Source organism: Ambystoma mexicanum, chromosome 2q (genome assembly GCF_040938575.1).
Source record: "Ambystoma mexicanum isolate Mex_15411 chromosome 2q, UKY_AmexF1_1, whole genome shotgun sequence".
NCBI lineage: Eukaryota > Metazoa > Chordata > Amphibia > Caudata > Ambystomatidae > Ambystoma > Ambystoma mexicanum.
The window spans coordinates 306,237,267-306,251,039 of NC_090924.1; the positions used below are offsets into that span (position 1 = coordinate 306,237,267).

The window sequence follows — 13,773 nt, forward strand, 5'->3', positions numbered from 1 at the left end:
GGTAGAATCCCAGGTAAAGAGGGAACTGTGACTATAGGATTGCAATGAAGAAGGGTACTCTTCAGATGTCCCACGAAGAGGAGGGCACCACAGCAGGGAAGGAACATAGAACAGACCATGCAATCAAGTCAGAGGCAGCTCAGGTGGGGAGAAAGTATCAGCCGAGGTGGCAGGAACCTCCCATGAGGGACAGCAAATGTGGTAGCAATCCAAGACGTCCCACGAAGCAGCGGAGATGAGGCAGAGCAACAGCAAGACGCTCACACTCCAACAATGAAGACAAGGAGCACCCACCTCAGTCCAGTGAATGTTATGAGTTGAGGAAAGCTTTTAGGAGGGGCATCAGCACGGGCAAGCATGGATATTCCTGCACATAATGCCAGGAAGAAGCAAAAAAACCACTTGCGTTGAGATTATTCCTGCCAGGGGAGGACGAAAACATCCATAAAAGTCAGGCCACACCAAAGCCTGAACAGTTCATCTCTCTGTTAGTCTTTGAGGTTATTTTTCCTCAAAATGAATCTGTCCAACAGCAGGGTATGCCCCATTGCTAGTCACAAAACAAGGGAAGTGGTAACCATGCTCACCAACCAACAATTGTGCACCATTCAAAGATTTGCCATCCCACCAATCGAGGCTACCCAGCGAAATACCATACACTCAAGCAAACCATCACCTTTGGCTCCAGGTCCTGTGGGTGGACCAGTGCGGGACGATCACCTGGGTGAGGGGTCTGCAGGCAGTGGGAGTGGGACACTGGATGGTGAGATGTGGTATCCCCTTCCCTAAAACACCTTTACCCCATCCTACCAAGTAAGAAATTTAGGAACTCTTCCCCCCCTTTTCAAGAAAACCACTTTCTCACATACATCCCCCTATGAGTTAAAACAGACTAATACCTGAGCCGTATACCTGACATTTCCCTATACAATGGTCACGCAAGGTCAGGCAATTACTGACCATCACACACACCTGACCTCCATTAAGCTTACCCACACGGATAAAAGGCGTAGCACGAGAGCACACTCTGAGTGAGGCAAAACACACAAGGAAATGGCAAGTCCACGATGGCAGTTTAACGAGAGAGGCAGTTTAACGAGAGATGAAAGATGGCAAAACAGAAGGGCGTCGCAAAGAGGGAAGTTCTTTTCACCTTTTCGACAAGGAACCGATGCTTTCATGAACCCTCAAGAATGGAAAGCTAAGACCAGGAAAACAGGTTGAAGAATCCTGCATTATGTGTCGGAGATACCCGGGACCCACCTGCATCAATATTCAAGGCAGGGAGAATCACCAGCCACCGTAGTACTGTCCTTTGTTCCAGGAACAAAGCGGCATCAGTGAAACCAACACAGCTGGTGAGGTGGGGAGACCGAGAAAAGACTGGTATGTGTTGAAGCCAGGGTTACAAGAGGCAACATTGTATGGCAAGCGCTGGAACGAACATTGTGTGAAATATGTGTGATAAAAGACGCAAGTAAAGTTGAACTGCTTTTGAGTGATTGAACTATGAAACCAAGATACGATACCTTTGACAGAGTGGTCTAGCACCGCATGTGTGCTCAATTGAATGTCTCTGTAAGGTATCCAGCTGAAAAGTCAAAGAGTTGTAAAGAATTGAATATCGAAGTGGTCCTGCAATGTGTCATGCAAAATCTCACACACAGTCAAAAATCTTCGATGTTGATACAGTAAAGAAAGTTTGTGGCAAAGTCGATAATATTGGTCCAAACCCGACAGGGGAGATCAATTGAATGTTTTATCTTAAAGTTGGTCTGAGCCGTTGAAGGGGGACCTGGGGTGAAGCGAAAATCGCCTTTGAAGGTTTTGTGTTAAAGAGGGTCTGAGCCCGGCGTAGGCGGACCCGGGTTGAAGCGAATATCACCTAAGAAGATTTTGTGTTAAAGTTTGCCTGAGGCCGGCGGAAGGGGATCCTGGGTGAACAGAAAATCACCTGAGAATTCTTACATATGAAATCCTGAGACGAAACTAACTTTGATGTTTGTCGTGTTGCATCAGGTCCTCTGAAAAAGAGACTTTGAATGGCAGAGAGACTTGTCACAGAAGGCCATGATGTGGAAGTTTTGAACTGCATACTCGTGCTAGAGAAGCCAGAGACTCTGTTAAGCTTGAGTGTGCCACCTTGTCCTGTGCTGAAAACGTGCAGAAGGGAAGCCAACGGCTTGAATATCCCAACATATCATTTCTTGAACACTTTTCTTTTGCATAACATTATTTCTCACACTATTTGTATTTAGAAATACGGATTGGCAATATGTTTATTAGTGTAGGTCATTTTAATTTGACAAGACACCAGTAGGACTGCGTTATCATTATTTGATGGTTGTAGCTTGCTCCCATCTTTAGATTAAGGATTAGATAGGAGTTTTTCAAACCCGATTGAAGTTCAATAAACACGAACTGTGATCACCTGAACTGTGAACACATACCATGCCTTACTTACAGCACCCACGCATTGTTAACCATATGGCCAACTGAGGGCAGCACACCAAAAGGTGTTGCAACAGCCGGAGGGACTTAAGCAGAAATTCCTCTGAGAGAAACATAAAGTCTAAAAACCAAGAAAGTCAACAACCTTGTAGGGGACACAGTATGCAAAAGGAAGCCAAATATCAAATACTGACCTAATACAATCCTATGTATGCCCAAGTACCACTCCTTTAAAAGTGTTTACACTTGTATTTTCCGCCTATAGATTGGAACCCTTGGAAGGTTTGTTATTGTACTTCTGCGCAGTTCATCCTAACATAAAATAAATCATGCAGTAAATACAAGACACACCATATCCGTAGTGGGAATGGCTCTTCAGTAGGGAAAAAGCCAGACCTCACAAATTAAGCATTTTAAATGTTAAGAAAATATTTTATAATTGACAGTGTCTCTCGTAAACGTGAGCATATCTGGAAAGTGGATCATGAAAGGTTATATAGTCTGAGGGAAGAACAAGTTGCAAAGTAAAAGTAACTGGAGTATTACGCACAGTTTCTGCAGGATTCCTATACACCATTGTGTCTCTAGGCTGATAGCAGATCAGCGTGTTTTGGTTTTGGGTGTTATGTGAGAACTGATTCACAATTTTCTTTATCGTGTTGCCTGATTACTCATGGATGGGGCAGGGCCTAGTTCATACTCGAAAGATTATTGTCTTGTGTTTACATTGTAATTAAATGTTCCTTGTGTACAACCGCGGGTACTCATGACTCAGGTATACACGAATGGGACAATAGGATGCCTTGAGTACCCTTCAAGCAGGTGTCTGCGGCTCACCTGATTTTGTCATCTGTGACTCCCAGGATATCTCCCCATTGACTATGCTGATATATGTAGTCCAAAACATCTGGAGAGCTAAAGGTTGCAGCCCCATGCCTCAAAACAAGGTAAACGTTGGCAGATGGTGCCTCATAATGAGCCATCATCTTGATAAGCATTTACTTATTTCTGCTATTTTCAAGCCCAGATTGCTTTAGAATTTGAGATTTAACCAAATTTAGAGGCAGTGAGAAAATCTCTTTGTTTACATTTACATTCGAAAAATGTCATCATTTAGTTTTATATCATAAGAGGGATTGCAGACATTGCTGGGAAGAGCCACTACTCAGAGTATGTATGGTTCTGGGTATTCTGACGATGAGTGTTCATCACAAGTTTGAAACACTTTTGTATGGGTGCACTATAGATAAAATATCATAATATCATATCATTGGAAAGCTGAGGATTTATAGAATATCTGTCAACAGAAAGAATTTCATCATCCAGCAAATGTTTAGTATGGATACAGTATGATTCTGTCACGAGAAATGACTGGGTTGGGGTAGTCTGCCGAAACCCATGACTTCTACACCCTGCAGATTCATATGTCAATCTCTTAAATCAAGAAGAATCAGAAAGACATTGTGATTTGTGTAGTAATGATATGCAGGGAGGGCCGTCCTTTTTCCCTGCTTGTGCAGGGAGGCACTTTAGCAAGGGCTGACTAGGTCTTAGCTGCTCAGTTACCAACAGAGATGGTCCACCCTGAGCGTTCTTATTGCCACTAGCAAACCATGTGATGGCTCTGAGGGATTTCCATCACCGAATCGGGATGTAGGTAGTCGGTTGACGGAATTCATTACAGAGTCACGATTAATGCTGGAATCCGACTAATAGCGACAGGACACTGCGATTGAGAAGCTGATACATTATTATTATTATGTTTATTTTCAAAATGCTTTCGCACCCGCGTTTGAATGTCGAGGGCGCTACTTTGAATGGGGGATATGTGGGAATGGGGAGGGAGAGTCATAGACACCGTTGGTGAGGATGCACGCTGCTCTCAGGGTGGCCTGCACACATGCGTTAGACCTGTGAATAATACCAGTGCTCTAAGCAGCCAGATTTGCTGAGCTCCCTCATCACGGGACTAATTGAGAAAACAAACGGGAGATGCTATGGCCAACTGTAGACTAAAATTCTGCATGGACTCTCCCATCTAGAATTTGCCCAACACCCATAACCATATAAGATGCATCTAAACGCTGATCTTGGCATGCTAATTGTCTGAAACATATTTCAATATATATATTTTTGTAAATTGATGCATTTCATCTAATTGTATTTTCCGACACATGCTGAGGACTGAAATAACAAAGTGGGTGTTTTGCCACACCCTTTGTGTGGGTAGCCTATTGGTCTGATAACCCTGAACACATTCAATTGGAATAACTGTAAAATGGATGCTGTTGTTACAGCTTCACCCGCAGGGTCAGTGTGTGTTCCTATGAATGCCACCAATGCGAACAGAGACTGGCTGCTCACCAACTTCAGAAGCTTCAGAGCCAGTGCTAAGTATGCTGACCTCCAACTGCTAAACCCTACGTTCTCTGGGGTAAGTCACAAAACCATCATGCTATATGTATGTTGCTTTTCTACATCATCCTCACCTTTGAAACCATCAAGAGAACTAATGCGTGATTGTTTCACTTTTTCGGTGCATGATTATCAATAAGGAGGCAATATAGTATAAAGTTTACACGTGTTATATTTGTCAAGCAGGACAACAAGTCTTTGTGGCTGTGCAGCATCATCAAATCCATAGAGCATACATTCAATACAAGCATCAGAAATGAGTCAGAAGAAAATCTAAACACCTTTGAAACCCTACCCCTTTTGACCAATGACCATGAGTCACTGAGCAATGGTAGGAAGTACGAGGAGCCAAACTTGGGTCCCTCAAGTCCCCTGCACACTATAATGAACTGTCCATAGACAATCAATAATTCAATCAATATATACTGCAAGGCTGTATTCATGAGCAATGGTGCCAGGTCTGCTAAATATGAGTGCAGAGAGTGCAAGGTTTCCTGGTGATTATCGGGGGTCAGAATGGCCCACCTTTCTCTTGGCTCAGGTTATGTCCTTTTTTGGGTTATCGCACATTTAGACCCTAACTGTTTTTTGGGAAGGAATGAGGGAAGGTTTGCATTACTCTGGACATGTAAGGTTTATGTTTGTTTGCATATGGCTCTTTATGTGTAGATCCCTCGCTGCAAGTCTTAATAGTTTTCTGGTGCTTACGCGGGTTCCAGCAGTGGGTGATCCTGTGCTTCTTGTTAGAACTGATGGGTTCCCAGGTTTACGCTGGAACACAGACAGTTGAGGCAATTCTTACATTTCCTGTGAGATTATTCCAGCTTTGGGGCGGGATTGCATGACACTGTCTGTCCCAACATGTCAGACACACTGTTTCTGGAATTAGCAAGTCCTTCTACAACCATTGGTTGGTCTTCTTTTGGTACTGATTGAAGGGTTGGTTTTCTATGGGGAGTTTGATTTGAAAGAGATGCTCATTAGACCATGGCGTTGACCTATCAATAAATGAAGAAGCCTGCATTCCAGGTGAAACCTAGGTTGTGGACCATTATTTTTATAGTGACTAATTTTGCAAATCAGGTGGTGTAGGCATAGTGAGGAGGTTTCTTTAAGTAGGTGAGGCAGGGCAAGACAAAGATTTCCATTTGCGGACCGTTGAGCTTGAGACGTAATGCCTATTGATGTGTCATGGTTCCCAGATTCACAAACCATCCCTGAGTCTCATGTAGATGACTTTATTTACATAATTGCAAGATTTCTATTAGGGCTCAGGTTTCTATAGCCTCTGTTATTGAATAGCTGTATAGGGGCATTTGCGTGCCTGTGCGCGTGCGTGCGCATGCGTGCGCGCGCGCGCACACACAAAGACACACACACACAGACAAACGTTCTTTGTTAATATTTGTTTTTATCAATCCTGACAGCTGAATGTTCTGGACCTTCTCACCTCTTTGCAATTGGCGGATATGACAGTGCTCTCTGGTGCTCTCAGCAGTGACTCCAACATCACTGCCATCTTTAACAACCTTGACAATAGGACGCTGGCAGACCTGGCAGGATTCTACACACAGTTTAATATGGTAGAGTATTCAACGTTAAGTATTTGAATATTTTATTTACACAACCTATGGACAACACACACTGTATGTTAAGATCACTCCAGTGCGTATTTAAAACATACAATCAGAACTATTATGGGTTCTTTGGAGCTTTAGCATCTACTGATCTTGCACTTTACTATCAACCTCATTACCATAGTATTTATGATTGAGTCAAGAGCAACTCCATTGCTCTCTTTGGGCCTATCCTATGATGCATGGTGTTGAACAGAGATTGCAGTCTCCAGACATGGCAGGTGTTATGGCATTCCCATTACTGAGTTATAGGAGGTTAAGACGGAGTAGAAATTCCCCTGGGTGGGTAAAGAGTTTCCAAATTATTTCATGCTGCATCATTATTGACATTGCTTGAAGCAAGGGAGGCTTAGCCACATGTCATCACTTTCAAGGCCCTGGTAATAAAGTATCTGCAGAGGTTATAATGCCATGGGGCAACTTTTTCAACACTGACGCCAACTCAGCAGTTCGGACATAACTGCTAAGCCGTGGCTAACGACCATTGGTGTAGCCTACTACTGTTCACATATCACTCTAGCAGGTTGCCTTCTTACACATATACCCTGAATTTCTGTGTGTCCGCGTTGGGGGGTGCATGCTACTCCATTGCTATACACCCCACATTTGAGAGGGTCTAGGTTGGGCTCTTGGCTGGATAGTGTTCTCCCCTCTCACCTGCTGGCAAAGGCCAGTCCTCAGGCCCGAGTAAATACAGCCTAGCTACATACAAATGCACCATAGCAGGGGAGCATTAATAGTCCCACACTCAGTGAATATGAAGTAGCATTGTTAGTAATAATTGCAACCCATTCTCGATGTATCGGTTATATCAGACTTGCACCCTCTGAAAGGTCATTGTTCTTTTTGCACATTCTGTTTGAAGGATGCCCATTTAGTCAGCATTACATTCATTTGAGGTGAGTATCAGCAGGATTCATGTTTGTTAATCCCAGAAATTAAACTCTTTGGTAATTTGTTTAATAAATAATGTTATATCAATTGACATAACACGGCAACATGTGCATCCTTTTGTGTTTAAATTCGACACTGGAAGCTTTGGGTGCAGCACACAGGGGCCATTGCATGCCCCTATATGAACATACATTAAATAGAGAAATCTGAAGATGCAGAGTATGGTACACATATAAGGAGGGAGACCTATCCCCAGGTGCAAGAAATTGAAACAGTGAATATAAGAATGTCCATAGAAGCTAAGAATAGGAGGGCAATGCACACCTCTCAACAAAAACTAATGATTATCCTCTAAAGAGCCCCTCCGACTAGAGGATATTAAGGACCCTCCTCGTTCTGCCCACTGACTTTACTGAACCTCACAAATGAGTGTAGGGACCCCACATACACAGTGAATGCCCTTCGTAAGACAGAGCACTTTCTATGTGGGAGATTAGATTTGTGGGTTCCATGTCATTTCATCGCGGGAAGTTTTTTAGCAGGCTTTTTTACTGCAGATTTTTTTTATGAAAAAACTCATCAAATTTTTTATTTTTTTATTTTTGAGGGGGTTCCCCCAACCCCCCATCCCCTTTAATTTTTTATATATCCTCGAACACTCATACCCAATATATATATTTTTCCAACCCCTTGAAATATATTCGATGAGTTTTTTCGGTAAAAAAAATCACAGTAATAAACCCAGCAAAAAAACATTGCACGTTGAAAGGACGTCTTACCTATTTGTGAGTCTCAGAAAGAATATCGATCATCTCCTCTATGATCCTTGTTCTAATACAGCTAAGAGACCTGCTCTGGAGGAATCTCCTCTTCAATTGGGAGGACAGGACAGATCACAGCTCTGATCAGATTTCAGGAATTTGTAGACCCTCTATCAGGCATAAAGTGTGTGCATTTTGAAATGGACCCAAACATGTATACAGAGCCTCTGTGCCATACAACCGCACAGCACAACATGGCACCGCACAATCTACTATATGATGTAGTATTGCAGGACCTTTTGGTCTGAGTATGCTAATCGTCATGATTTAGGGAGCTTTCCTTCACTGCTAACCAGCTCTTTCTTCCTGCAGTGGAACCTTTCTTTGGTGAACATAACAGCCTCTGGGGCCATGCTGAATCGGACCCTCATGCGGCTGGTCCATGAGAAGAGTCAGCTGAACACGACTGACTATGCAGATTGGTTCCAGAATAAACTGTCCATCCTCCTGCCCAGCATCACTGGGTCCCAGCTCACACAGATCCTGTCCAATGTTTCGTGTGACTCTCTTCAAGCTGTGTAAGTAATATCTTAGATTGTGCCTCGAAGAGTCTGTACTCTCTGCCTGTGTGTTTCTTTGTTTGTTTATTGTAAGTAATGATCAATTACCCACAGTGGTGCTTCTGTTGTTTGTTCAAACTTCACATTTGGAATTTACCCCACCATTGGGCTAGGATCCCAGATGCACATTAAGTTATAAAGCAGACTTATTTTAGTGGCTGATCTCAAGGTTGTTAACGAGGCCAGTAATGGTCCCTCCTACCATTGGCATTCAGTCACAGTCACGACCCCAGTACTTCATTCAGCCAATTCAACCCGGGGCTTAGTCCTGTTCTCAGTAAGGCATGATATGAAATTTCTGCTCTGACACATGAAAAGCTTTTATTATTAATTTTATTATGGTATTTATTGAGCGTGGACCTATCTTTGAGAAGCAACAGAGCCCTTTGCAGGGAAATACAACAATACATATGCATAACAGAGTGCTTTAGAAAGGTATACAACAGTACAGATGCATAACAGAGTGCTTTTCAGAGGGAGCAACAGAACAGCTATTAAGCAGGTGTAGCATACAGAGGGGCACAGAAGAATGGTACCTTTGTGCCTGGTGATGGGGATGAGAGAGGGGGTGGCATCTAGCGAGTCAGGTGGTACAGGGGGGATGTGATTGCATGACATGGTGAAAAATGACATGTCATGATTTGCCCATCCCCCTGCGCCTGTTCCCAAGAGGTGCAGGGGGCATGTCCCCAATGTCTACCCATTTAAAAGTGCATCCCATTTGTGAATTCGGGAAGTGCTTTTAAATGCTCAGAAACACCCCTTATTTGTGCAGATGCACAAAGCCATGGAAATGGTCATCTGAAAGGTGGGATCTAAGATGCACCCATTCAGATAGCTTCTGAGAACTGGTCTGCTCCTTAGCGCAAGTGATGAGATGCACACTTCAGCACTTGGTCCAACAAAAACATTTGAGAATGTGGCCCTTAATGACCCCACAATTTGTTGTAAATGATTTGATATATAGTAGAAATACTTTCTTGGAAATGCCAATTAAGATAAAAGACACTGTTTTTTAACAAAGCAGAAGAAATATATACAAAAGACAGAAATATAATGTAAATGTAAAAAATCTCCATGCAAATAGTGAGCTATCTTGGAAAACAAGTATAGTTAAGTAAAACAAATTATTAATAAATAGTCATAATGACGATAATGGTAGGCATAAGGAATCTTTTGTTCAACAGAGTGTTTGTTTTATGATCTTGGAAGTGCGATGCACCCAAGCCATTTTATTTTCCCACATATATGGGTTAATTCATGGAATCAAGCGCAGAAGTGGCACAAGCGGCTGGCACACAGAGTGCACGTGCGCCAGCGTGCGCCAGCCACATGCGCCAAAACCCATTTTCACACACAGCATATTCATGGATACTCACAACCATAACCAGCGACCCCGCCCCCTGCGCCCATCCATGAAAACGTGCTAAAAACGCCACTCAGCCCTCACGCGCCAGCGAAATTGCATGTAAAACCCCCTGCACACCCCTCAGAATATGCGCACCCCGCTCGCGGCAGCGAAATCGCTTGTAAAACTCCTTGTGCACCCCTCGGAATACGCGTACCTCGGTTGCGCCAGCAAAATCGCATGTAAAACTCCCTGCACACCTCCGGAATACGCGTAACCCGCTCGCGCACATGTAAAACTCCCCGCACAACTGTGGAATATGCGTACCCCGCTCGCGTGTGTGTAAAACACCCCACGCACCCCTGGAATATGCGTAACTCATTCACGCGTGTGTAAAACTCCCCACGCACCCCTGGAATTTGTGTACCCCACTCGCGCCAGCCAAATCGCATGTAATTGTCACTCCCGTACCCCCAGATTCACGTAGCAGTGTTGTGAGAAGCCACATGCACCCCTGCAGCCAGACCACGCCACAGGGGTCCACCCTACACCCCTCCCCATGCCCCGCAGGCAGCCCATCCACCCTGACCATGCCCTGCGGGCAGCTCATCACCTCTGACCATGCCCCACAGGCAGCCCATCACCCCTGACCATGCCCTGCAGGCAGCCCATCACCCCAGACCATGCCCCGCAGGCAGCCCATCCCCCCTGACCATGCCCCGCAGGCAGCCCATCACCCCAGACCATGCCCTGCAGGCAGCCCATCACCCCTGACCATGCCCTGCAGGCAGCCCATCACCCCAGACCATGCCCCGCAGGCAGCCCATCACCCCTGACCTTGCCCCGCAGGGAGCCCATCACCCCAGACCATGCCCCGCAGGCAGCCCATCACCCCTGACCATGCCCCGCAGGCAGCCCATCACCCTAGACCATGCCCCACATGCAGCCCATCACCCCTGACCATGCCCTTCAGGCAGGCCAAATGCCACCATGCACTTGGGAGCCCTGACCCATGTCCCCCCACCACCAGTGATGGGCACCTACCAGCAGGCCCCGACTCATGTCCCCAACCCCACCCCCAGTGATGGGCACCTGCTAGCAGGCCCGATTCATGTCCCCCCACACGACACGCCTTCACAATTCAGACCCATGGCCCTTATGGACACCCAAATCCCACCCCACGCCACCCCAGTCCAAACACCCAACCAAGCATTACATCCACTCCAAATTGAATTCCCCATGTCATGATATATACCAAATAACCAGTATGCCCATGAATACATGTCCGTCAGACCCACACAATGCCGACACATGACTGAGAAAACCAACAGTGTGACATGCACGAAACCAATGAGAGAAGACCACACAAATAAAGTTAAGAAAAAATGTATTAAATACAAAACTGAATGCATGAAATGAAATCACACAAGAAAACAAATAATAAATACAAGTCTGGATGTCCAAAATTATGCAAAGAAAATGAAGGCTGAAATCCAAAGTAAAATGGCTCCAAAGCGTCCGTCCATAAAACAAAATCCAAAGTTAAAAAAAAGCAAATCATTCCTCCATGGGTGAAAAAATGACTATATACAAATGAAAAATCAAGGCTCCATGAGCCCAACAATCCAAAGGAAACCCACAGAAGGTGAGGGGCGCCTCAGTTGGGTGGCCTCCACGTGCCCTTTCCCTTCCCATTCACAGCGCCTGTGCGTGTGGTTGAGGGTGTGGGGGCACCACCATGTCCACCGGTACGCCCCGCCGTGTTGCAACATTGTGCAGGACACATGCTGCCACAATGATCCTGCACACTACTGGGGGTGCATAGAGTAGCTGGCCGCCAGAGCGGTCAAGGGAGCAGAAGCGTGGTTTGAGCACTCCAAATGTGCGCTCCACTATGGCACAGGTTGCAATATGGGCTGCTTTGTATCTTATCTGGGGTGGGGTGGTGGGGTTCCGTATTGGTGTCATCATGTGGGTGCTCAGAGGGTAGGCACTGTCCCCTGGGGGGTGATAATGGTTGTTGTTAGTTTGGTTTGTGTATTTGTTTGTGTGTGTGACATGCATGCATGTGCACAGGCATTTGTACTCACCATTGAGCCATGTGTCGGCATGCTTCACAGCTTCCAGGTCCCGGCTCAGGGCGGACATTCTGTATATGAAACTGTCATGGGTGGACCAAGGATAGTTAGCATAGACAGAGGTGATGATCCCCTCTGCATCGCATACAACTTGCACGTTGATGGTATGCCAGTGCTTGCGGTTGCGGTGGATATTCTCTATGGCCCTAGGTGGACGTAGGGCCACATGGGTGCAATCGAGGGCACCAAGCACTATGTGGAAGTGTGCCACCCTGTAAAAGTCCTGGACCATGGCGTGCCTTTCTGAGGGTGTTCTGGGCATGTATATGTGCCTGCGGACTGAGGGTCACGCAGTCATGATTGCCAACACCTGGTGTAGGCAGCGTGACTGCGTGGGCTGTGAGACCCCCCCCACTATGGCAGTGGTCCACTAAAATGACCCAGTGACCAAGAAATGCAGTACATTGAGCACCCTTTCCAAGGGGCTCAGTGCTTGGGAGCACAAGGTGGGTGATGTGAGGTCATCCTCCAACTCCTGGACCAGGTCTACGATGATATGAGGTGGAAACCAATACCTGCCATAGACCTGATCATCAGGCTTCCCGAAAAGGCTTGTCCTGGGCAAAAAAATGCAGGGCCTGGCTATTCTCCTCCTCCTGTGGTGTCCCATGATCAGTGCTGCGAGAAATGGGACATTCATCGTAGCTGTACATACGTGTTTGTTGTTTGTGCGCACTTTTATACTGTGCTGGGACGCTTCCGCCTGCCTTCGTGTGGCGGACGTGTTTAGACCTGTGCATGTCTTTTGGCATGCGTGTGTTCCCTTATTCGATTCCATGAATACGTGTAGTTTGCGAGCGTGTGGGCGTTCTGTGTATTTCCCAGCAGTACTTCCCCAGTTACGCCCTCATTTTCACGCGTTGTTCCTCATTCTGTGTTCCGCCCCGTGTTCCACCCCCTTTTTGGTGTGTGCGCTACACGCTGTCCACTTTCGCTGTGCGCGTCGCGCACAGCGTTCGGGATGTCACAGTGACGTGTGCGCCCGTGTGCGTCATGCACGAATTTGGTGCACTTCACGGGAAAAAAACGCGCAGGGCCTTCCATGAATCGCTTGCACCAGCTTGCGCCACATATTTTGGCACACATTTATTCCATGAATTGGCCCCATAGTCTCTGGATGTTTATTAACAGACAATTAAACCCAGTGCTTGAAATATTGAGGTATTGTTGTTGTTAGATAGCCCAGTTAAAGGTGGGTAAATGATGAGACTCTCCAGAAGAGTGCTCTATTGCTTTAAAGCACAGTCCATTCACACAAAAGGGCACTATTATGCAGTGTACAATTACATACAGTACAGAACTATTGTTACAGGTAAGGGACATCTCTTGATTATCTTCAACCAGTTCTTCCAATGAAAAGCCACACACATTAAGGAGGCCATCCATTGTTTTATTGTTTTGAATGTGACTAGGGAACAATACATTTTCCTCCTCTTCTCTGTTCCTCTTGAATGTGCCTCTTCTACTGCTGCTCATGGCCCTTTGAATTGGCCCGCAGGGGAGCATTCT

At 45.6% G+C, this 13,773-nt stretch overlaps 1 protein-coding gene across 4 annotated transcripts in view; it reads left to right on the forward strand.

Moving 5' to 3' along the window:
* Positions 1-13,773, forward strand: part of LOC138569359 (uncharacterized) — a 1,262,132-nt gene that overhangs the window by 152,026 nt on the left and 1,096,333 nt on the right. For all 4 annotated transcript variants that reach the window (XM_069647272.1, XM_069647275.1, XM_069647274.1 and 1 more), the window contains 3 exons: positions 4,749-4,885; positions 6,294-6,449; positions 8,531-8,736. In XM_069647272.1, coding sequence (XP_069503373.1) covers positions 4,749-4,885; positions 6,294-6,449; positions 8,531-8,736 — 499 coding nt within the window. The remainder of the gene's footprint in view (positions 1-4,748; positions 4,886-6,293; positions 6,450-8,530; positions 8,737-13,773) is intronic.